The sequence below is a fragment of the Nymphaea colorata genome, chromosome 4 (assembly GCF_008831285.2).
Source record: "Nymphaea colorata isolate Beijing-Zhang1983 chromosome 4, ASM883128v2, whole genome shotgun sequence".
Lineage (NCBI taxonomy): Eukaryota > Viridiplantae > Streptophyta > Magnoliopsida > Nymphaeales > Nymphaeaceae > Nymphaea > Nymphaea colorata.
In genome coordinates, this window is record NC_045141.1 from 10,504,057 (window position 1) to 10,529,016 (window position 24,960).

The following is a 24,960-nucleotide window of genomic DNA, read 5'->3' on the forward strand; positions in this document are numbered from 1 at the left end:
CCCAGTAGAAGTAGCCCTTCTGTGTTTGAGTTACTTCATTTTGATGTTTGGGGTCCGAGTCGTACACCTGATCTTCAAGGTCATCGATATTATCTTGTTGCTGTCGATGACCATAGTCGTGTTAGTTGGGTTTTTCTTATGAAGCATAAATCTGAAGTGGGTCATGTAATCAAAAATTTTATCAATGAAATTCTGACTCAGTTTGATACTTGTGTCAAAATTGTGCGCTCTGACAATGCTCTTGAGTTCTATGCTTCCTCTTTAGAACAATTTTTCAGGGATAAGGGTATCATCCACCAAACCTCTTGTGCCTATACCTCCCAACAAAATGGGGTTGCTGAACGGAAACACCGTCATATTCTTGATGTTGCCAGAACCATTATCATACATAGCCATGTTCCCCATTCTTACTGGGGAGATGCTGTTCTCACAGCATGCTATCTTATTAATCGTATGCCGTCATCTGTGTTGGGAGACCTTATTCCTATCTCTGTCCTCTTTCCTGACAGAGACTTGTTTTCTGTTCCACCTCGTGTTTTTGGATGTGTTGCCTTTGTTCAGTTGCTTGGTCCTGGGCGAGATAAGTTGCCTCCTCGGGCCATCAAAACGATCTTTGTTGGTTATTCCCGCACTCAAAAGGGATATCGATGTTATGATCCTTCTACTCGTCGGTATTATGTGAGTGCTGATGTTACATTTTTTGAATCAACCTCTTTCTTCTCCCCCAATGGAACTCAATTAAGGGCGCCTGAATTGAATGATGAAGTCCATTTTCCTCTACCTCTCATGAGTTGTCCAAAACCAGTAGATCCACGTTTTGGGGCTGTCTACCAACGTCGTACTAAACCTGTTGCGCCTGTTCAATGTGCACCTGTGCCTTCACCCAGCACGCCCAAGGTAATTCCTGACACAAACTCAACTGACAATTTTTTATGTAATGATGACATAGGAGAATGTCACGAGCATGTTCATGCTCCTAATGAACTTGATATGCCCATTGCTCAAAGGAAAGGCAAACGCAGTTGCACTTTGCATCCTATCTCTGGTCATTTATCCATGGATAGACTCACCCCTATGTACCGACAGTTTGTAAAGGGGCTGTCGGCTATTGCTCTTCCACAGAATCCCATGGATGCTCTCTCTGATCCCAAATGGGCCGCAGCTATGCAAGAAGAGATGGATGCTCTTCAGTCTAGAGGCACCTGGACACTTGTTACTCCTTCAGCTGATGCAGCCATTGTTGGTTGCAGATGGGTCTTTACTATCAAATACAGAGCGGATGGCAACATTGACAGATATAAGGCTCGTCTGGTTGCAAAAGGCTATACCCAAACTTATGGGGTTGATTATTATGATACCTTCTCTCCTGTGGCACGACATGCTTCTTTACGGATTCTCCTTGCTGTGGCTGTCAGCAAGAATTGGTCCCTATCACAGCTTGATGTCAAAAATGCCTTTCTCTATGGTGACTTACATGAAGAAGTGTATATGCAGCAACCACCAGGATTTGTTGCTGAGGGGGAGTGTCAGAAAGTGTGCAGATTGCGAAAGGCGATTTATGGTCTGAAACAGAGTCCTCGAGCTTGGTTTCAGAAATTGTCAGAGAATATTGAGAATGAGGGCTTCAGACGCTCTTCGGCCGACCATTCCCTCTTTGTCAAGAAGACTTCTACAGGTACGGTGATAGTTCTTGTCTATGTTGATGATATCATTGTTACAGGGGATGATGATCAGGGGATTTCCAACATCAAGGATGTCCTTGGACAACACTTTGTCACCAAGGACCTTGGTGAACTACGTTATTTCCTCGGTATTGAGTTTGCCAGAAATCAAAAGGGTCTTATCATGTGCCAGAGGAAATATGTTACTGATGTTTTGCAAGAGACAGGGATGCTGGGGTGTCGACCTGCATCCACGCCTATGGATATCAATACCCGCTTGTATGATGATGATACTGAAGATGTTGATGCGAGACAGTATAGAGGGATTGTTGGGAAGCTCCTATACATCACTGTTACTCGACCTGACATTGCCTATGCTGTTAGCAGAGTGAGTCAATTTATGGATAAGCCCAAGAAAGTTCATTGGGATGTTGCTATGATGATTCTTAGGTATCTAAAGAATTCACCAGGAACGGGACTCTTCTTTCAGAATGGTACCTCACTCACTATATCTGTATATGTTGATGCCGACTATGCAGGATGCCCCTCGGACAGAAAATCCACTACTGGATTTTGTGTGTTTATTGGATCCAACTTGGTTACATGGAAGAGTAAGAAGCAAACTGTGGTTGCCAGATCAAGTGCAGAATCTGAGTATAGAGCTATGGCTCAGGGTACTGCTGAAGTTATGTGGGTTAGATCCCTGATGTTGGATCTTACTGTCGAAGTGCCTCTTCCTATGCAACTGTTATGTGATAACAAAGCTGCACTGTTTATTGCTAATAATCCGGCTTTTCATGAAAGAACCAAGCATGTTGAAGTAGATTGTCACTATACCAGAGATATGATTCAAAAGGGGTTTGTAAGTACCTCACACATTTCAACTACAGGGCAAACGGTTGATATCTTTACTAAGGCTCTTGCAAGGGGACCATTCCAAAGCTGCTGTTCCAAGTTGAGCCTATTTGACATATACGCTCCAACTTGAGGGGGAGTGTTAAGATGTGTTTATATTCAGTTTTAGGTTTAAGAGGGTACTTTTGTAATAACTTTTCCTTTAGATGGTTCTCTTGTAACTTCTCTCTCTCCTCTAGTCTATATAAAGAGGAGTTAGGGCAGATTTCGAGGTTAATCAAATATTATTCTTTCTAATCTTATCAAACTTAAAGTCTGCAAAACCAATTGCCTATGCTTATTCGAATAGCCTCAACTAAACCTAAATCTCTGTCCTATAATAATTGAAATGATCCATATAAGCTACTCCTCATAACTAAATTCAACAGGTTCCATAGTGGCATACTTGGGGCCATCAAAGAAATAACATTCTTCTTCTATAAGTATCATTTTTCTCCCTCTTTGCTTCCTAGAAAACATTGGGAGTCAAAAAAGTTAGTAATATCATCTGCGAAATTTACCAATACAATAAAGAAGTCAAGAGAGCTTCGTCACATGGCCTCTTCATAAAAGGGGCAGCACCAGCATCGTGGCTCCAACATGCACCCCAACTGCACCCTCTTCTATTCATGTTCAAAATTTTCTCCGTTCTTTCTTTTTCTTCCCCCTCTCCCTCTCTTTCTTTATTTACAGTAATAAAAGTAAAAAAAAAAAAGGCAGATTAAGCTAAGAAACAACCATATAATTATATATATTATAAATACATATATTTATATATATAATAAATACATGTAAATATACTCTTGCCGCACCCCCACACCCAAGATTTTTAGGATGAGCCAGACTACTGACCACTACTTTGTAGAACATGTATATGGTAAATGAGTTTGAGCATGAGTGCGTAATTCATGTAGCAATTTCGTGTCTTCTAAATAGAAAAAGTTTTGCCATGAAAGCATGCAGACAAAATTCTACCATGCAGCAAGGAATAGATTTACAAATAATCACATGTTATGAATTGGCAGAAGCATACATAAGTTTGTGCAGAACACAACCCACAGAACCAAATGGTAACATTATGCTTCGACAAAATTCTTGCACTGCCAATGCACCATTTTTTCCTATCACAACGTTTTGCACATACATCAACCTTGCACGCTTAAAATCTAACTGTAGGATGTTCACTTAGAAATTTAGTTCAGGCACCATTAAAATTCTTAGACAAGCCAATAAATAATGTTTTGCAATTTATGCTTCTGCTAAATGCTAATACACATCATTTAATATATATATATATATATATATATATATATATATATATATATGAAAGGTACCATATTCCTGATTTTGTTTCTTACATATCCAAACACTAATACTTTTCGTTTAATAACATGTTGTGCATCACTTGTTTTTATCTAAATAAGAAAGAGTAACTCTAAAACTTGATTCATAAAGCCACACAGGGTAACTACCTATTGTGTCTTAGCACATTCAATTTCAAGGACTCCTTATTTTCTTTCTCAGTGATCATCAGGTGGCCATTTCAGTTCCAGGTTGCTGCTTTTCATCTGGGTAAGGTTTTCCTAGCATTTAGCCATTGACTGCTTCTCATATTACCTACGTTATCAAGGCCTGGTGCCTGGAGCATAGGCACGCCTAGGCAAAAAAGGCGACTGACTTTTTTAATTATTTTTTTAGTTATGTTAACTATTACATAATAAAATTATGTACTTACTGACTGAACTGTAAACTTCTATTCCAGATGTGCCTATCACCACTAACATAGACGTGTCGTACAAAAAAATAAAACATGAAAAACTATTATGTTCTGTTCTAATTGAATGATTACACTTTGTAAGTAAAGCCAAAACGTAAAACATGAAAAACTGTTATGCACTTGTTTATATGACAGACTAACAATACATTTCCAGCTTGTTTAAATACTAGAAAACTGTTTTGTTCTGTTCTAGCCGATGCCTTAGTTTGATATACAAAAGAAGACACGTCATTCTTGTTTACATACTGGACACAATGCTTGCATTTCTTTGGATCAAATCCTATCAGAATCCAATGCCAGATACATACCTAAAACATTCTGACTCTAAAACAACAATTTCTCTAGATAAAGTACTGCAATATAAAAACTAAATATGAATTCTGTTGTAAATAACTGTATATCCTGTTATGAATTGAAATCCATTTTATGTAGTACCTTGTACACTATATCATCTTCATCATTTCAAACAAAAATCGTATCAAATCAGTAAATATATATACATTACAACAGATTGTATATATAACATATAACATACACTATAACAGCTTGTAAAATCAGTACATAACTTCCCATGGACTAAGCGTGCTGGCGCCTAGTCCATCGTAGGTGCACCTAGGTGCCAGCGCCACACCCATCGCCCAAGTGATGGGACTTAGGCAATGGATGTGGACTGATGCTTAGTCCACGCCTAGGCGTGGCCTAGGCGACGCCTTAACAACATAGCATATTACATATATGATTCAGTTCTCCTTCAAAGAGAGAGAAAAGAGATGAAAGTGATACCAAAATTCACCTCTTGCAGTTCCTTGATTCAATGCATTTCCTAAGGATAGGATTGTCTGCATAATCATCTTCAATTTAATAGAATTCTTTATCTGATAAACACAGAGCACCCATACAAGAGTCATCATGTGTTAGACTTGCTTGTAAAATTATTCCTAGCAATACACTTATAAGTAGGAGGGGACATGAACTAACCTCTTCAGCAGCAGAATTTACAATGTTCAAGTTCTTCCTCAAATCTGAGACCTGCAAAATAAAGCCAAAAAGAATGATAACCCTCGAACTCAAAAGACTGTACTTGGGCTCCACTGGCACTTGACATACTGATATAGTTGACATTGCATTAACAATGCTATGCTACAAAAAATGAATCATCATTATGTTATGAGATCAACTAACCTGGGAATAAAACTGGATTTTAAAAGAAAATACTCTTAGCTTGGATTCCACTCGAGGCACTTTCATTAACTCCAAGAAAAACTGTTCATAACAATCATAATGAACAAATTGAATGATGAGAATACAATAACATAGGTCTTCTTCCTTAAAGTGCTCAGTAATCGAAATGTACAATGACACACCACACAAACACCAAAAACTCACTACCAGGTCAAAGAAAATATAAAGTTCCTGCTTAAAATCATGAGCCAAGAGCCATAAAGTTCAAACCTTGTTGAACAACAAACTGAAAGCAGTAAAAGAATAAAGAAACTACTGGACCTGCTCACATTTCCCTAAACTCTCTGCATTTCCACCATAGCCCTGCAGATGAGACAAAATTAAGTTAGTGAAGGGTAGAAATAAGCTAGATAAATAGGGTCAATTGATGTACTAAGAGACATTAATAACTAGCCCTATATGAAATTGCAGAAGAGTTCATCCAAAAAAAATTTAGTTGGTTCAACCTTGAGCAGTTCCATTTCCTCTTTGGTGGGACAGAACTTTATAAGATTGTCCACCTGATCAACATCCAATATTGAGTCATCTAAGGCGAGCACTGCACTCTGCAGTTATGACATAATAATAATTAAATCTTGAACACATTCACTGATAAAAATTCTCAAGCTTAGACAAGGAGACCAAACTTGGAAATTCAATCCATTTAGCCATGTAAAGCAGCAGCTATTGTATGAGCACACTGTAAAGGAGAGAGAAATCAAAAGCACATGGATGCCCCCACCATGAACAGAACAATGTGAAGAATGCAGCTATATGAGAAACTGTCATAAACTCAAGGCTTTGTAATCAGGACCCATGTCTGTTTGTAATTAAGCAAAAAAACAAACTTCAACGACTGGCTTGGAAATCATCCCAAGAATTATGATTTCCTCCAATCTGTGATGTTCCAATGCCTATTCTCATCATCAAGCACCAAGAAGTACACGATGTAGCTACAGAAGAAAAGATTACAAACAACCACAGACTGGGTATTTTTCCAAGTTGAGTAGGACAGAAACCCAAAATTCTTAGTTGTAATTTCCCAGAACTTATTCTTGAGACATGACATTGCTTTATAGAAAACAAGCCAGTTAATGGATGCCCCAACGATAATTTTGTGTGACGATTGTGCTAAATATAATTCAATATTTTCAGGAATCCTTCCATGAATTTTTTTTTTTTTCTAATCTTATTTTCTTGTGCTAAAGGCATATTGGGGATCATACAACAGAACACCAATTAATAGACCTCGACATTCTATCAACAGGCTATACATCCTTTTTGCTACCCATTTCCACAAGATCATCTATTACATAAGCATGATATACAAAAATCACTACAGAATTTTTGTTGAACTAGTAACTTCCTGAGGACATGAGCATCAAATTAGAAAGTATGACTCCATAACTTATAACAATTAGAAGGTCATATCCATTGGAATCTGAAAATAGCTGAAAATTCATTCCTGTCACTGGTATATACAGAATTACTTTCCCATATAATATATACTGCCCAGGGCAAAGCATGCTAGGACATCTTCTTAATTATCTATTCATTTATTTCATGTACTTGCCCGTGGTTAACTATATAACATGTTTTGTCCAACTGGTGTGCAGAAAATCAACGAGATGGCTCAACAGTTGAAAACTTTTCCCAGCCTTATTGAATAATCTCCTTCAGTATAGGACTAAAGTTGTCCTCTGTATTTAAAAAGAAAAAAATATGAAGGGTCCGATTGAAACCCTTACTCCTCCATATGCATCTGTGTGCCCCTTTGCTCCTACAGCCATCTTCGACAACTGCAAGTTTGCCTTCGGCAACATCCTCTCTAGCAAGCTCATTGAAGTCTTCATGCAACCGTCCATCTCCCATCTAGCAAGCTCCCATTTTCCACCCATTCCACAAAGCATCCGGTCTCTCATTTTTCTTCAGTCATGCACGACACCCACTCTCTCTCACTCTCACAGTTTGGGGAGAACCCCCTTTCATCCTTTAAAAAAAACAACCAAGGAGACATCCATCTATTAAAGATGATACCCGGGTGTTGCCTTTAAAAATTTAGAGAACGAAGAGACCCTGCATTCCTTTTAAAAGAAAAACCCTCGATCTTATTTAATGTAAAATTTTGGACTAAACTAGCCTAATGCACAATTTTATTTACAGTAGTAGTAACAATTAAAATGTAAATGTAGAGAAAATAAGTCTACTAGACAGTTATTAATTATATAACAGATTTTATATATGTATCCACACCCACATCTGCACCAGCAACTGTGTAGCATAGGCCATGACAGACCATATTTGAAGGTCCAACCAGGTGCAATGACAATCGACAACTCTCTCTCTCTCTCTCTCTCTCTCTCAGCAACGTTGGTCTATTTTCTTTTACTTGACTCGACCTACTTGACTCAGCGGTTAGAGTATCGCTTTCATACAGTGAGAGTCATTGGTTCAAATCCAATAGTAGGTAAAACCAGCCGAAAACCCCGCTTGCCTCTCGCTGCCTTTTTTTCCAATTTGTTTTTCGAGTCTCTAATGCCCTCCTATCTTTTGCTTTCCGCCACTATCGCTCTTCATGTTTGTGGTGTCACATTGTGCTGCTTTTGTTTGGTTTAAATTGCGTAAAGAGCCTCACATTTCCAGCAAGAGTATCTCACCCCGCATATGCAAGGTATATATTAGATGTCCTTTTTGCTGCCTTCTTGCTGTTTTGCTGGAATATTACTGTTTTGCTGTTGTTTTTTGTTTCCTGCTATTTTGCTGTTGTTTTTTGTTTCCTATTGTAAACTAGAAGTTAACAAAACCCTGTAAAGTCACAGAACTAGACTAACCTGCCAGGTCACAAGTTGACAATGGAAGAGCCCTGCCCCAAATCACCAGGTTTAAAACACTCATGGAGACAAATCTCAACCATCCAACCATACTACAAGATATGTGGTCACAAAGGCTGCCAAAAAAGTTGCCAACTCACAAAGACCGGTTGTTAACATTAATTTGTTCAAAAGTTAATTTACTCATGTGAGGTTAGTATACACTATACACAAGTGACATATTGGGCTGGGGTCTATACTGGCTTCAGCTTATATATCTCAAAGAGACAAAATCATGAGTTATTCAAGTTTTTCTTATAACTCTAGGGAACATCTCAGCAATGAAAAATTTCCACAAAACAAAAGAACAGAAAAATGCTCCTATTAAGGAAATAAATGAAAATACTATCATAATATTTTTATCATGATATTATCACGGAACATTTGCATTTCATGTATCCTGAATATCTTGTGAAAATTTACCTTTTATATTATTTTCTTAATATCTCACAATAAAATGCGAGGCATTCAAAATCTCACCAAAAAATCCGTGACCATGATATACAGCTAATCGAGCCTATAGTCAAAATTTACAACTAAAGTCCTAAATCCTCACTTGTGCTCTGCTTCATCTGAGTGTGGAGGAAGAGAGCCGTCACCAGATCCTCAACAATTCCCATCAGCACGTATTTGGTACTTGATAAGTTGGTAGTATGGGGCATTTGTTAGATGAATTCAGGGATAAATTTCATGCATTTTCAGAAAATGCTCCATCATCATTTTAAGTCTGCTGGAGTTCTCAAGCCATATTTTGAATATTTTTTAATTTTTGACCAGACTGGATGCTTTGCCTAGGCTGAACAAAACCTGAAAAGAAGAAAAGGGATACAAAATGTGGGTTTGACAATTAATTGTTGGAGACCTAGTCAGGGTGGTGCTGTCTTGTTGAATTTGAGGAAGCAAAGGATGATTAGAGCACTTGGCACAAGTATATCAATAAAAAAACTGAGCAAAGGAAATACCAGCTGATCCAAAAGCTTTAAGGACTTAGAGCAAGGACTTAGAGCTGATCCAAAAGCTTCAAGGACTTAAAGAGAAGCGTAATTCTGTGTAAGGATTTTTATGCAGGAAATAACAAGTCCGTAATGGCCTTGATCGGTTGGACACATGCATTACAGATACATGGTGTAAAACATACTTGGTACTGCTTTTTAGTCTTATCATATGTATTCAGGTTAAGGAGTTTCATGGTTCAATCTTGGAGGAAAAAGCCTCCATTTTTGTTCAAGACAATGTATATAACCTACACATTGAAACAGCAACACAAATGCACGTAGGCTAGATAAGAAAGATGTCCAAAGGAAGGTGAAAAAACATCCAAATGACAAAAACAGAAAAACTGAGAACTGCCAATATCAATATGATCCTCAATTAACAGAAAGCACTTGAAGAATAATAAATGCTTCGTTGGGCTTTACAGGAAACACTAGAAGTACAGCTTCTCATGCACATTTATACAATCCAAAAAATTAGCAATCTGAAGTTGCCAACGGGAGAGCAATCTAACAACCTATGTTACATGTATGCTGTGAATAGGCCGCCTCACCTGAATTAGGTGCGCAGGGGGTGGTGCACATCAGCTGCTGCTGTTAACAGTTGATCATTTTATATTTTATGCTCAAATGCAAATGCATATGTTTTTCTTTTTTTCATTTTTACAGAAAAGCTTATTTGCTTCTTTTATATATATATATATATATATATATATATATATATATATATATATATATAGGCCATGGTGTAACAGCCATCCCCGAAAGGAGGCTGAATGTGCAAGATCTGCAGGGCCTTAACTAGATCATCCGGCCCTCAACGACGACCACGCCCATGCAACCAACAGAAATGGAATCAACCAACTTGATTGATGGGCGCATTTCCATTTGGTTCGCCGAATATCAGCCTGCTCCTGAAGAAGATGATGAATCAAACATCACGGAGCATACTGCACTTGCCCTCCTCGACGACGGTGTTGAAACAGAGGAGGAAGAAGACGAAATGGCCTACTATCAGTATCTGGCCATGGAAAAGAAGGAAGCAGAACAGGTGCCCAAGTATGACACCTATGACAACGATTCGGAGGAATTCCAAAATCCTTGGGCTTCCTGCGAACAGGAGAAAGTCTTCGTCCTGGATGAATATGAATATCCCCAGATGAAGGAACTTTCATCCGTCATCGCTTCTGCCACATCAGGGACTACATCGGCGCAGTCCCCGTATAACCCCCCAGCAGACGTATCCATGAGCATGACCGGATACGCCCCTGCAACAGGAAGGAATATCATGGTCCTCAGGAAGATATATATATATATATATATATATATATATATATATATATATATGTTAAAATAGATGTAATGGGGAACCGGGTCCATTTCTGGACCCGGTCCCATGGGGCACGGGTACCGAGGCCGGCTCGGTACCCTAGGCGGCATTCTTCTCTCCCTCCTATATAATCTTCACTTAAGTGTAATTGTGTGATTAAGTGAATAGAATTTTCTCTCTCCTAGGGTTGCGGTGTGCACCTAGGTCAGAGCTTCCCGTGGTTTTTTCCTCTTTCTGAGGTTTTTCCACGTATATCGTGTGTTCCTCTCTTCTTCTTTCGTGTGTTGCATGTTTCTACATGGTATCAGAGCCGTGAGATCGTTCGGCTTCGTCTCGTATCTTCGTCGTCGCCCTTGCACCGCTGCCGCCTGCGCCGTTAGGGTTTCCCGCGCCGCCGCCATTGTGATCTTCTGCGCCGCCGCCGTCAGACGATCCAGCGCCGCCGCCTGTTGCCGCTTGTGACTTCCGCTGCCGTGGGTGTCTCCTTTTCCGCCGTCGCACGATCCAGCGCCATCCCCTCTTTCCGCTGCCGTGGGTGTCCAGCGCTGTCACGCCTCTGCGTCGCCGCCGTCGGGCGATCCAGCGCCGTCGCCGACACCTAAGGTTTCGTGTGGTGCTGGTGTTTCAGCCGCCACCGTGCTGTCTTGTTGCTGCCTGGTGTTGTGTCTGACTTGACTGCTTGTGATGGCGGAAGAGATTGCACCTAAAAGTGATATGGCCTTTGACGCGGGCAGCGCTCCCAAGAGCGAGATCTTGCCAGTTCAGGTCACGCCCATTCGTCTGACTAAAGACAATTAATTCTCTTGGTCTGCTGCTCTCGAGATTGGGATAACGAGCCGTGGTCGTCTTTCCTATATTACAGGCGACAAACCGGCGCCCAGCAAAACTGATCCTCAATGGGCGACGGGGGTGTTGGAAGACAGTCAGGTTAAGGTGTGGATCATCAGCTCTGTGTCCGCTGATATTCAGCCTCTTATTCTGCGGAAGCCGACTTCGTTTGATATGTGGACTGTGCTTGCAAGGATGTATGGTCGCAAAAAAAGGGTTCTGCGTACGTATCAGATTAAACGCAGTATTTATTCTCTGAAACAGGGTGACCTGTCTGTTGCCTCCTTCTATGCAGCCCTGAAAACTAAGTGGGAGGAACTTGATTATCATGTGAATGATAACTGGGACTGTGGTTCTGATCATGCTCGGTACTGGGAAAAGGAATGGATGGACCGGACGTTCCTCTTCCTTGGAGGCTTGCGTGATGAGTTTGAATCCATTCGGAGTCAAATTCTCAATTGTGATGAGATTCCTGGAATAGAAGATGTTTATGCCAGAGTGGAATCCGAGGAACAAAGGCGTCAAGTGATGCACATTGACCCCAGTCACGGGACTGGTCCCTCGGCCTTTGTTAGCCGTTCTTCTGTGTCTGGACCGCGCCCTGTTAGGCGATGTACACATTGTCACAAATCAGGACATTCTGTTGACTTCTGTTGGGATCTTCACCCTGAGAAGAGACTTGTTCGTGGTCGCCCTCCGTCTAGTCGGCGAGGTCCTCTTCTGCAGGACTCAACTCAGAGTGGTTCTTCAAGTGGTGAAAAATCGAGGCTTTCCCTTGATCAAATCAAGGAACTACAAGCTTACATCAGTCGCCTTTCTACTACGTCAGAGGACACATCTACGTCTGATGGAGCTAAATTAGCTCAGGCTCTTGTTGCTACAAGTGATCAAGGTAATTCCTCTCCCGGTGATTGGATTGTTGACAGTGGGGCTACTCATCATATGACCGGGGACCCTAAGATGTTTCAAGAATACAAGTTGACTTCTGGGCAGCAGCGTGTTTCTATGGCTGATGGTTCTTCTATTTCTGTGGCTGGAAAAGGGAGTTTATCATTACTGAACAAATATTGTCTTCATAATGCCCTGCATGTTCCTAATATTCCCGTGAACTTGTTATCTGTCAGCAGTATTACCAAAGAGCTAAACTGTAATCTAATATTCTCTGCTGATCGTTGTTTACTGCAGGACTTGGGGACGGGGCAGAAGATTGGGATTGGTTCGGCTATTGATGGTCTCTACAGAATGCCAGTACAGGTTGCCTCTGCTTTGATTTCAGCCACCAGTGGACAGTTATCTGACGTGGAGGACAGATCCGCTATTATGCGCTGGCACGAGAGACTTGGTCATCTTCCTTTTCAGTTGATTAAACAATTGTTTCCTAAGATGTTTCGGTCTGTTTCTTTGGACACCTTCGCCTGTGAAGTGTGTCAGTTGTCTAAGCATGTTAGGGCCTCGTACCCTATTTCGTTCAATAAAACCAGCCGTCCTTTTGCTTTGGTTCACTCTGATGTTTGGGGTCCTTCGGGAGTGCCCACTGGTCGTGGTTTTCATTATTTCATGACTCTTATCGATGACTACTCTCGTTGTACGTTCGTGTACTTGTTGAAAAAACGTAGTGAGGTTCCCGGCATTGTCAAAAACTTCGTTGCATTTGTTGAAACTCAATTCCAAACCCCTGTTCAGACCCTTCGTACTGACAATGCTCGAGAGTATGTCTCCCTATCCCTTGATGACTTCTTGCGAAGCAAGGGTATTATACATGAAACATCCTGCAGCTACACACCTCCTCAGAATGGCGTGGCTGAAAGGAAGAACCGTCATTTGTTAAATGTCACCCGGGCCATTATGTTTCAACGTCATGTCCCTAAGCGGTACTGGGGTGATGCACTTCTCACTAGTGCTCATCTCATTAACCGTATGCCTACTCGTGTGTTGAATGGTCATTCCCCTCATTCTGCTTTGTGGCCTAATCAGAGTCCCTGGCCTTTGACCCCTCGGGTGTTTGGGTGTGTTTGCTTTGTCCATGATCATAGTCCCACTATCAAGAAACTTGATCCTCGGTCCATCAAAGCGGTCTTTTTGGGGTATTCCTCCACTCAGAAGGGATACAAGTGTGTTGACCCTAGCACTTCCAGAGTCTTTGTCTCCCGGGATGTTACCTTTCATGACCACGAGGCCTACTTTCCTGCGAATCCTCTTCCGGGGGAGTGTTTAGGTGAGAGAGTGGACGAGTATTCTTCGCAGAGAGTGGACGAGTATTCTTCGCATCAGTTGATTCAGTTCACAGATTTCTTGGATTACACGGCTAGTTCTCCGAGTGTGAGTGTGGTTGACACAGTCAGTGAGGACAGAAACAGTCAGATGGAAGGGGGCCCTGTGGAAGAACAGTCCCGTGATCATTTGTTTGGTCAGGTTTACAACAGGAAGAAGAATGATGTGATGGAGGTTGTTGATGTCACCAATCCCGATCTTGTGAGCTCCCCGGATGATCCAAGTCCAATGAATGAAGATCTTCCCATAGCCCTACGCAAAGGCACCAGGTCATGTACTTCTCACCCTATTCAGAGATTTGTCTCGTATGCTAAACTCAGTAAAGACTACAAGTGCTTTATTACCTCTTTATCTATGGCTGTTATTCCCAGGTCAGTGGAGGATGCCAGGGAGGATCCCAAATGGCTACAGGCCATGACAGAGGAGATGGACGCCCTGGCAAAGAACAATACGTGGGAGGTTGTTGATATTCCTAATGGAACTCACTTAGTTGGTTCCAAGTGGGTGTTTACTGTGAAGTACAAACCTGATGGCACTGTAGAACGCTATAAAGCTCGTCTTGTTGCAAAGGGGTTTAGCCAGAAATATGGGATTGACTATCTTGAGACGTTCGCTCCCGTTGCTAAACTGAAGACAGTAAGGGTCATCTTAGCTCTGGCAGTACAAAAGAAGTGGAGCATGGACCAACTTGATGTCAAGAACGCCTTCTTGAATGGTCACCTTGAGGAAGAAGTCTATATGAGCATGCCGCCTGGATATGTGCAGAAAGGAAAGTGTTGTTATCTCAAGAAAGCATTGTATGGCCTCAAGCAGTCCCCTAGAGCGTGGTTTGAAAGACTAAGGGTTGTGATGAAGACTAATGGATATAAACAGGGAAATGGTGATCACACCCTCTTCATCAAGCAGAGAAATGGTCTGGTGAGCCTCCTACTAGTATATGTTGATGATATGATTGTCACAGGTGATGACGAAGAAGAAAAAAGGAAGATGAAAGAAACGTTAGCTGCTGAATTTGATCTCAAAGATTTGGGTAAACTGAGGTATTTTTTGGGAATTGAGATTGCTAGATCTGAGACTGGTCTTGTTATGAGCCAAAGGAAATACACTTTGGACCTTCTAAAAGAGACAGGTAAACTGGGATGCAGGCCCTTTCTTACTCCAATGGAGTCTGGCACAAGGATAAGTATCAAAACTGGGACGATCTTGGACGAGGAAGGAAAAGGGAGGTATCAGCGGCTGGTTGGTAAACTCATTTATCTCACCCTTACTCGCCTGGATATTACGTATGTTGTGGGTGTGTTAAGTCAGTTTATGCATGCCCCTACTGATTGTCATTGGAAGAGTGCTGAAAGAGTATTGGGATACTTAAAGAATGACCCAGGGAAAGGACTGCTCTATACTCGACAAAGTCAACTCAGTATTGAAGGATACTCTGACGCCGACTGGGCAGGTTGCACAGATACTAGAAGGTCTACCACAGGATACTGCATCTTTCTTGGAGGTAACCTGGTGGTATGGAGAAGTAAAAGACAAGAAGTTTGTTCCAGGTCCAGTGCTGAGGCTGAATACAGGGCGGTTGCCATGGGGGTTACAGAAATGTTATGGCTCAAAATTCTGTTAGCAGATATTGGGGTGAAAATGGAAGAGAAGATGAGGATGTATTGTGACAACAAGTCGGCTATTAACTTGGCAAACAATCCAGTCTTGCACGACAGAACCAAACATGTGGAGATCGATCGCCATTTCATACGGGAACGCATAGATTCTAAGGAGTTGATCCTGCCCTACATGAAGTCTGAAGATCAAGTTGCTGATGTTTTAACTAAGTCTTTATGTACATCTCAATTTGAGAAAAATGTTAGCAAGCTTGGCATGTTTGACATGTATGCCAAGCTTGAGGGGGAGTGTTAAAATAGATGTAATGGGGAACCGGGTCCATTTCTGGACCCGGTCCCATGGTGCACGGGTACCGAGGCCGGCTCGGTACCCTAGGCGGCATTCTTCTCTCCCTCCTATATAATCTTCACTTAAGTGTAATTGTGTGATTAAGTGAATAGAATTTTCTCTCTCCTAGGGTTGCGGTGTGCACCTAGGTCAGAGCTTCCCGTGGTTTTTTCCTCTTTCTGAGGTTTTTCCACGTATATCGTGTGTTCCTCTCTTCTTCTTTCGTGTGTTGCATGTTTCTACAATATATATATATATATAACATAGTCACAAATAACGTTTCGAAGTTTTAAACGGCAAGGTTTTTCTCGGATATAATACAGCGAGCTTGAAAAAAAGGGAAAATATGGTAAAATTTTAAAAATTTAAAAATTTAAAAAAAAAAATTGTTCCAAAAGGCAACAAAAAATTTTGAGTCCTAAGGCTTCCTAGAAACTGTATTTTTGTAAAATCTGACATTGAGGTTATAAACTAAAAGAAAAATGGTTTGAAATTAAACTAAGAGAACCACAACAAACGAAACTATCCTTAGAACTTTGAAAAATGGGATAATACCAAAGCTAATTATCAGTTAATAGCTAAAACTAGCAAATGAACAGGTGTTGATGTATTGGATGGTGCAGAATATTACCATCAAATCAGACAATGGCATTTTAACCTTCGTAAGCATGATTTCGCAATTGTTAGCTCGTCTCAAATCTATCTGCACACCAAGCACAACACATATCCAATAGAAAATGTTATTTCATAAGCACATCGTCATTCTCAAAATAGCTGTGGCGACTTGTTAAGGACATAATGGTTCCTATTAGTTAGACTTTCAAAAAAGTTATACAGTTGATGAAGCAGCAAAAGAAAGTATATCAAGTGGGCTATTATCAAACTCCTTAGGAAAGAATAGAGTGTATCCAGCCTGGAAAAGTGCCACAGAATTTGTGATGAATGTGAAATGCCAAACATTTGATTAACAACACTACCAACTGTCTTCTCCAAATTTCTTAGTTCTAAAGCAAAAAAAATTGACCATGACTCAAGTGCTTCAATATGATGATCATCAGGTCCTGGAAAATTCTTATTTGTTAAAAAGAACTATACAAATTTTCATAAGAAGGTAGAAATAGTATTTGCAGGAAAAGCTGAAATTTGTTATTCCCACCTTTAGAGCAACTGTAGATTAGAAAATGTGGTTGCCTCATTAGATAAGGTTGCTAATACTTTGATAATTTTAACTAGAATAAAGAATTCTCATATTTGATATTTGGATTCAAGATATGTCTGTGTGACCTTAAAACTTTCAGCATGGTTTCAGAATATCAAAGAAATTGTGTCATAGGATCTTTGCATTGAGCAGGCCAGGATGGGTTTCTCAAGTCGGAGACAAGCTGTGGTTAGATGATTATCAATTTAGGATTCAGCATAACATTGACATGGGGGAAACACCAAATACGAATCACCTACCACTATATCTTGAGCTTATCAAATATTCTGAAAACAATGTGCATACTCTTAAAGCCCTAAACATGACTTCACAAGTTACGAGAATCTGACTACATTAACAAAAAATGGTCTTCAAAAAGCTAGGGCAAAACAATCACCGCCATCTAACTTAAAACAAGATGCTAAATACCTTATTCCTAAAATTTGCAACTAGAAAAACATAGACCAAAATCAAGCATTTATATAAACAAATTTAAAACTAAATTGGTCCATCATTGATCTTAACGATATCTTGAACTAAAGGCTGCAAACTGCTGTATACATGATAGAGCTTATAACATCTAAACCAGGAAATCATAATACAGGGAATGTTCTGCTAAAGTTGGATTCCTAAATACAAGTTCATTTTTCAGTTTCACTGAGTTATTCATGAATGCCCAAAAAAGTCAAAATGCCAAGACTAGAATACAAGTAGAAGGTTCATCATATCCAGTGAACTTTTTTCTTCATCCCAGCCTGTTGGGCAATCAAGTGAACTTAAAAAGCATAAACAAAATGGAAGGAAAATATAGCATTTAGTAGAGGGATATATGAGTACCAAATGGATCTTATCAGGTTTATGACCAACAGAATGTCGGCGTCTTGCTTTTTCTCCCACACTGCCTTGTTCAGAGGCAGGAGCTGCAACTGAGAAAAGACTCTCAAGCTCTGACATGTCAAACTCTGGGGGCCTACCAATGAAAATTAGGTTGGCAAGAAAAGGCTTTAAGTCAGTTACCAATGCCATAAAAATTTTTGACCTACTTCAATTTAACAATTTCTATATGAACATGGATAACCAAGAAAAATAAATATTATGGACATAAAGGGAAGTGATACTTGATAGCCTCATCTTGCTTCTGAGATTCTGCCCACAAGCTTCCCTGCATCGCTCTTGTCACTTTAACCCAGTGCAATGGTTTTAATGAAGTTTTCTTTGATGTCTGTGTAGGACGAAGCATAGGGCTGGGGGCCCGTGCGACTCCACGTCCTTTTGCTCCTGACATTGAACTACTGGGTGCTCCCATCTGTGGTGAAGCTCCTGAACAATTCTTTGTAACTTTAGCATATAATTGGGATTTGAAAATGTACTTTGATTATGATTATCATTAAACGAGGGAGAGGAAAAATCTGAACCTTGTTGCTTTGAAGAAGCAGATGCAGAACGGGGTGGAGGAGGAGGTGGCGGTGCTGCTCCTGTTGAACTGGCCTTAGAAGTAAGTGGTGGTGGTGGTGGAGGTGGAGGATTAGCCACCACACTTGTTGCACTGGAGGCTTTAGAAGTCAATGGAGGTGGTGGTGGTGGAGGGGGTGGATCACTGGTCATTGTCACCACTCTTGTTGCACTGGACGCCTTAGAAGTTAATGGAGGTGGTGGAGGAGGAGGGGAAGGACTAGTGGCTATTGCCATGACTCTTGTTGTACTGAAAGTCTTGGAAGTTAATGGAGGTGGTGGCGGTGGAGGTGGGGCATTAGCTGCTATCACAGACATCTTTGTCACTGGAGGAGGAGATGGAGGGGGTATCTGGGAGACCTTTTCTGTTGGCTTCAGTGGAAAAGGTGGTGGTGGAGGTGGCACAGGTGTACAAGTTTTAGTAACAAATGGGGAAGGGGTTGATGGAGAATAAGTTGCATCCAAGACAGCTTGTGTATGTTGACGTTCCAAAGGAGATTGTGAGGAAGGTGAAGGAGGTATTGAGCCATGATCAGTCACAGATGGCAATAGAGAAACAGAAGATGGTGCCTGAGATATGGACAAGGCAACTGTTACTCCAGAAGAACCAGAAATAGTTAAGTTAGGGGCCACTGGAGCATAGGGGGGAGGAGGTGGTGGTGGTGGCGGTGGTTGTGATCCAGCCATTGATGTTGGTGTGGATTGCAATGATGGTACTATTCCTGATCCAGATGCTTTAGATGAATAGACAGTGACTGGTGGAAAAGATGGGGATAGTGCAGACTGGTGCATGTATGACAAGTCTGCGTCTGTCCCAGGCTTTTTTTGAGAATAATCCTGGAAAGTATCATATGCAATTTGAACCACATTTTTCCCTCGTTAGTTCTTGCATAGTAGCATGACTAGTTTGAAGATGAATAGATTTTGTACAGATGAACTCACCCTGTCACCATCTAGACTTGCAGAAAACACTGAAGTCTTCAAAGAAGCAGAAGAAACTTGTGTATTCTTGTCTGCAGTGACTTGTGTATTCTTGTCTGCAGTGTGTTCCTCTAGAGGACCTGAAATACCAAGCATGAAAAAAGTATCATGAGGTAGGCAAAGGTGAATCATCCAGAGAATTACAATGAGAAGCTAGAGCAGACGGGTAATGGTGGTGTACTCTGAGACAAGTCCTTTGACCGAGAGCTAGATGTTGATAAATCACACGATTGTTCCATGTCAGACTTGGTTCTGCTCGGAGCAGCTTCATATCTTTTAGGTGTCTCTTCTAATGGATGAAATGTTTTCTCTTGATGTACATCAGGCTTTAACTTCTTCACCCCATCCTGAGTTTCTAAATTGTTTTTAGCAACATTCTTGTCCAACTTCTGTTGGAAAACATTGGATGGTTTTGTCTGGCTAGGCATACAAACTGCAGCATCTCCTTTCTCATCTAGCCAATCCACACTGTTGAAGATCTCTTGAGCATTATCAAAAGCTTCCATTGGAAGGCCCTCTTTCTCTTCCACCCCCGTAGCATCAACAGTGCTAAAGGTTGAACCAGTATCCATGTCAGACAGGAGAATCTGTCCAACAAAGAAAACAAAACCAGGTTAAATATCAAAGCATGCCATGTTCTACACCTTCAGAAGAACAAAATTCAGAAGCTAAGATGGTACAGCCAGGATAATTGATCAAACTGACCTCTGCTCTGAAGTCCTTAGGAAACCGGTCCTTAGCATCCCATAGTATATCAATTTCATCACGGTTGAGCATCAAAATATTTGACCTGATAAAAGATGTATTGAACATGACCCTGAACATCATCTCTTCACGTTGCATATCCTCATCCAAGTTAATACATTCTAGGACAACATCACCTTGAACATGGCAGCGGATATCAACCTTAACTAGTTCACAGTCTTCCTGCAAAACAAAAATCATCAGAGACAACATAGATTTGTGCTGAACTTCTTCTTGTTCAGCTGATCACTGCAAGCTGATTCTTATATTCATAAACCAGCTCCATTAGTTTACTTTATTTTCAATATGACAATATCAGATCCACTTCAAACTAAGGTGATAGATAGATGGCCAAAAGTGTTGACCAATGTTGTTAAAGTTGGTTTTGAAATTGAACTTCTTTTCAAAAAGATTCAGGAAATCAGATGAATCAAATCAAGTTGGAACCATTTTTGAATATGTAACCATCTAGTTTTCATATTTATAATTAAAAATCAAAAGAAAAAAGAGAACTAAAAAAAAGTTCTAAAATTATTTTAAAACATTAAAAATATGACAACCAATCGAGAGATACATAAAAACGATTTTCTACCAATTCTATCTGAACAGGCTGACTCTGCTCAATCTTAGTACACTGGTCTTCACATGGCAAATAGACTTGATCGCCAAAACCAAAAGAGCAGGGACAGACAAGCAAACCAAAACAAACCAAAAGAGTAAAAGTAGACACTACCTGACGATACAGCCGAAGGTTTTTTATTTTCTTTGACACTGAGAACAAAACTTTGGTACTTCGATTTGTAGAGCTAAATGTGTCTTGACCATAGACACGAAATAAAGGCCTGCATCCACCTTCTCCATTGAAGTTGGGTATGTCTCTAAGAATAACACAATCCAAAGTGAGGGCCCTATCAGCAGGAGGCCATGTTGAACCTACATTCCTCCTAGAAATGTAATTCAGATATCGTAACTGAGAAGGCAGAGGGTTCAATGGGGACAAGAGCTGCAATAGTTCTCGAGGTGCCTGCTTGTATATCATATCCAAAGTCTTCTGTTCTCCGCTGTATTGTTTCCTGTAGATCAAGAGCCCTGCCAGCATGAAAGCAAGGACAGGCCATCCTCCACGTTCGCAATGCATAAGCAACACATTATGCTGCCCCTCCAGGGACAACCAGCTTTCGCTGGACCTCAAGAAATGGTGTATCATCTCCAAACATATCAATGGACACCCTTCATATTGCCGAGGGTAATCCATCACAATCATATCATACTCCGACAAGATGTCGATTAGCTGGCTTCTCCTTTCACCCTCTCTGAAGTTGAAAACCATATAAAAAGAGTCAGGAAACTGCTCGCCAAGTTGCTTGACAATGCCTCCCATATAGCTTCTGTACATGTCTTCATCCAAAACATCCGTGGAGAAACAACAATCAAACACTGCATACACAGAAATGGATGACGATCACAATCAAATCGTAGCCCCACCGATGAGAAAAACACCAAATGCTTGTGAAGAAAGAGAAACCTCATTGCAACTTATTTCTCAATCAAGAAGTGTGCAGCACAAAATTTACTACCGTTGCAGCCGTTGGTACTACACCATGTATTCAATAGTTCTAGAAACCCCAGTCGTGCGCCATAATTTAGACTATTTAGTTTCCTAATTTAACCTACTTTTCTGTTAAGTGGGTGCATGACATCCCCTAGGGCGCCTACTCAGTTTTCTAATTTATTTTACTTTTCTAGGTAAGAGGGTGCAGCACATTCCTCAGGCAAGCTACAATCTTACCCAGCCGTCGTTCGGTTGAACACTGAACCACTACAAACCTGAAAAACTTTCTCGTACGAAGAAAAGGGAGGCGACAACGCAAGACCTGAAGAGACCCATAAATTTCCGCAACACTATAACAAAATCTCGTACAAATGCAAACCCGTTTGTCACTCCACCATCTTTGGCATTCCCAGACAGCAGAAACGAAAAGAAAAAAAAAAAAAAAGGAAGAGATGTCGACATACCATAGACTCTCTCTGCAATCTCCAGAAGCCCATCAGGCGGCTTCTTGTAGAAGAACTTCCTGAACAGCGCCATTTGCTGTGAATCACGCCATCCTCTTCATCCTAAATCGATAAATCGTCCCATAAATCGAAATCACCAACCAAACCGCCGTCTTAGGTCGACTAAAACGACGGCAAACCCATCAATCCACCAAGCCAATTTGCTCACTTACTCAATTCCTTGTAGAAACGAAGAATATCAAACGAGATTGCCAGAAAGCACGATCCAAATTCTTGCCCTTCTCTTTCCGCGCCCGAGATTTCCACCGTAATCATTTCGCATCCTTGCTTACATTAGGCTTTGCTTCAAGACGAAGTCTGAAGATTTCTCCTCCCCGTGTCAGAAAGGTACCCAGTTTCCGGAAAGATCCGGAAACGCTTCGACCTTACCCGATATGGAGGCGCTTTCTTCTCGAGTGCCCGTAGATTGATTGTTCCCTGGCGACAATGGATCTGACGGCGACGAACTGTCGGTTGCCGTAAATTAAGATTCAGAATTTGGTTTTGGTTCGTCACCCTCAATTACTTGTCTTGTAATCTTGTATTCAGCTCCCGTCTTAACGTGGCTACCTATCACATCTCTCTCTCTCTCTCTCCCTTTTCCGGCTTTTGTTGGCTACGTCGTCGATGAATTGATCTCTCTTTTTCTCTCTCTAGTGCCTCTCTCCTCGTTGCCTGTTAGGTTATTAATGAGTTGATCTCTCTCACTCTCTCTCTCTTCCTTTTGCTTGATGGTGTCATCATCGATAAAGCTGAAAAATAAAATACTTTGGTCAGACAAGAAAACGTTTTGCATATAAAGAATACGTGGAGATAGAATATATGAATTTTGCAAATATTTCTGAATTTAAAAAATTATTCAGCTACAGTTTTGTTCTAGACAACATGTTTCCTTTTCAATTAAAAATTGGTAAAGTCTCTTTTTCACGTTGATCCTTAACTTCCATTATGATTTTCAAATTCGTGCTCGCCACTTGCTTTTATTCTTTTTACGGCAATAATCAAGTACTTTACAAAATTAGTTTGGTAATGCCTCTGGCAAATACTTGTATATCATTTTTAGTGACTGGTCAGTTTATATCTTTACTGTGCCTTTTTTTAATTGACGGAGATATTAAATTACACACGTCACGTAAACACTAACTTGGAAGACAAAAATTATTAAATTTACAAGCGTCCATTTGTCTGTGATTTACAAGTCATAAAATCTATTTAAATAGACCTTTTTCCGAAATTGGGTCAAATAGGAAAGGGGGATTGGCTTTCCTCGAACGAAAAAGCGGACATGCTGAAACCCTTTGCAAGTTTCTTTCTGTTTTTTTTGTTTCTTTAAAATGCTGGTTTTCGCCATCTAAATACATCAAACGCACCATCAATAAAAGAGAGGGCCCCTGCTGGGGTTGGCAAGCCGATGGGAATACATGGACATTATTCTTGTAGACGGTATCTAACTAATGGGTATCATACCCTACTCAAGTCTTGAAACAACTTATAACTCTAGAGAAGAAGCATAGCCAGAAGAAATTTTTCATGAAGTGGGTCGAATTAAACTTTTTTAATTTTGATTAAGTTCAAAATATCATTTTTCAAAAATTTTATATAAAACAAGTGATTTTTTTTAAAATTTATATGTCAATTAAAAAAAAAAAAGACGTGGGGTCAAGGCCCATGCAAGCCCTACCTTCCCTCCACCTCCATTTAAAGCCAAGAGAAGGTTAGAAGGTTAGAGAGCATTAGGAGAAGGTTAGAGAGCATTGACTCTTCTTTCGACAACTCACACGCCCTCAAAAAGAAAGCAAAAATGAAGAACTTAGGAAGGTGATAAACCTGCCGGTCATGTCTCAATTGGATATGTGAATAAATGTTTAGGAGCAACGATTGGCTCATATATTTAGGCTGATAGACTATCATTACTACTGCTGAATAATGACAACAATAATAGTGCAATTTTGCAAGATTGATTTAATTACATCTTAAACGTAAAAAGTTTATTTTATTCCTTATTCTAAATGCACCAATGATATATTGTCCTACATTTTACACATTTCTTGTAAATGTTTATTTAGAAGAGATTTATAACCTATAAAAATATATACATGTTTGTCAAGTTTTTTTTTTAACTTATAAAATCGTACTCTCTTCAATGAACTTATTGAAGGGTGATTTGTAGGATGCGAAGATCAGGATCACAGTTTTGAGCCTTCTCAAACTGGGATGAAACTATTTTTATCTTAAGTCTCCACATTAGTTGTTCAATATATCAAATTGAAATTTATAGCATGTTCCTATCCGTGTTTAGCAAAATGTAACTATAAAGGCGTAGTCTATATGATTGATCTACTAACCAACCATCACAATAAAAATACTAATAAACTATTTCATACATTTGCCCCAAAAATTGGGGTACATACATAGATTATAAATGTTATATTGTGTTCTACTTCTTTAGGGCAGATACATTGTATTTTAGAATATGAAACAATCTTTGGAACAAGTACATGAAACAATTTGTTATTGTTTCAATTGTCAAGTAGCTCATAAGGGGTTGTGACAATCAAAACAGTTTGCTATGTTTTGTGAATCTGCCTCAAATATTAAAGTTGATTTATAAAATACTATATTATAATGTTTTATAAATTTGTTTTAATTTTTGAATAAATTCATGAAATAGTAACATAATATCATTGTGTCAAATAACTATTTAAGAATAAACTTTTTTTATTTTTGATGCATTAAGTGAAA

General features: G+C 40.1%; 1 protein-coding gene across 5 annotated transcripts in view; it reads right to left on the reverse strand.

Moving 5' to 3' along the window:
• The window catches only part of LOC116252713 (formin-like protein 6), a 40,587-nt gene extending 17,706 nt beyond the window's left edge, over window positions 1-22,881 (reverse strand). For 2 of the 5 annotated variants that reach the window (XM_031627177.2, XM_031627176.2), the window contains exons 1-14: window positions 22,180-22,881; window positions 20,897-21,600; window positions 20,125-20,346; window positions 19,601-20,006; window positions 19,381-19,499; window positions 18,402-19,275; window positions 18,105-18,306; window positions 17,824-17,956; window positions 16,420-16,491; window positions 6,021-6,119; window positions 5,836-5,877; window positions 5,515-5,595; window positions 5,311-5,361; window positions 5,116-5,207 (exon numbers count right to left, since the gene is read on the reverse strand). In XM_031627177.2, the coding sequence (XP_031483037.1) occupies window positions 5,116-5,207; window positions 5,311-5,361; window positions 5,515-5,595; window positions 5,836-5,877; window positions 6,021-6,119; window positions 16,420-16,491; window positions 17,824-17,956; window positions 18,105-18,306; window positions 18,402-19,275; window positions 19,381-19,499; window positions 19,601-20,006; window positions 20,125-20,346; window positions 20,897-21,600; window positions 22,180-22,252 (3,170 nt within the window). In that variant the 5' untranslated portion in view covers window positions 22,253-22,881. The remainder of the gene's footprint in view (window positions 1-5,115; window positions 5,208-5,310; window positions 5,362-5,514; window positions 5,596-5,835; window positions 5,878-6,020; window positions 6,120-16,419; window positions 16,492-17,823; window positions 17,957-18,104; window positions 18,307-18,401; window positions 19,276-19,380; window positions 19,500-19,600; window positions 20,007-20,124; window positions 20,347-20,896; window positions 21,601-22,179) is intronic. The other 3 variants (XM_031627174.2, XM_031627172.2, XM_031627175.2) reach the window with 3 other exon arrangements.
• Window positions 22,882-24,960: the final 2,079 nt, after the last annotated feature.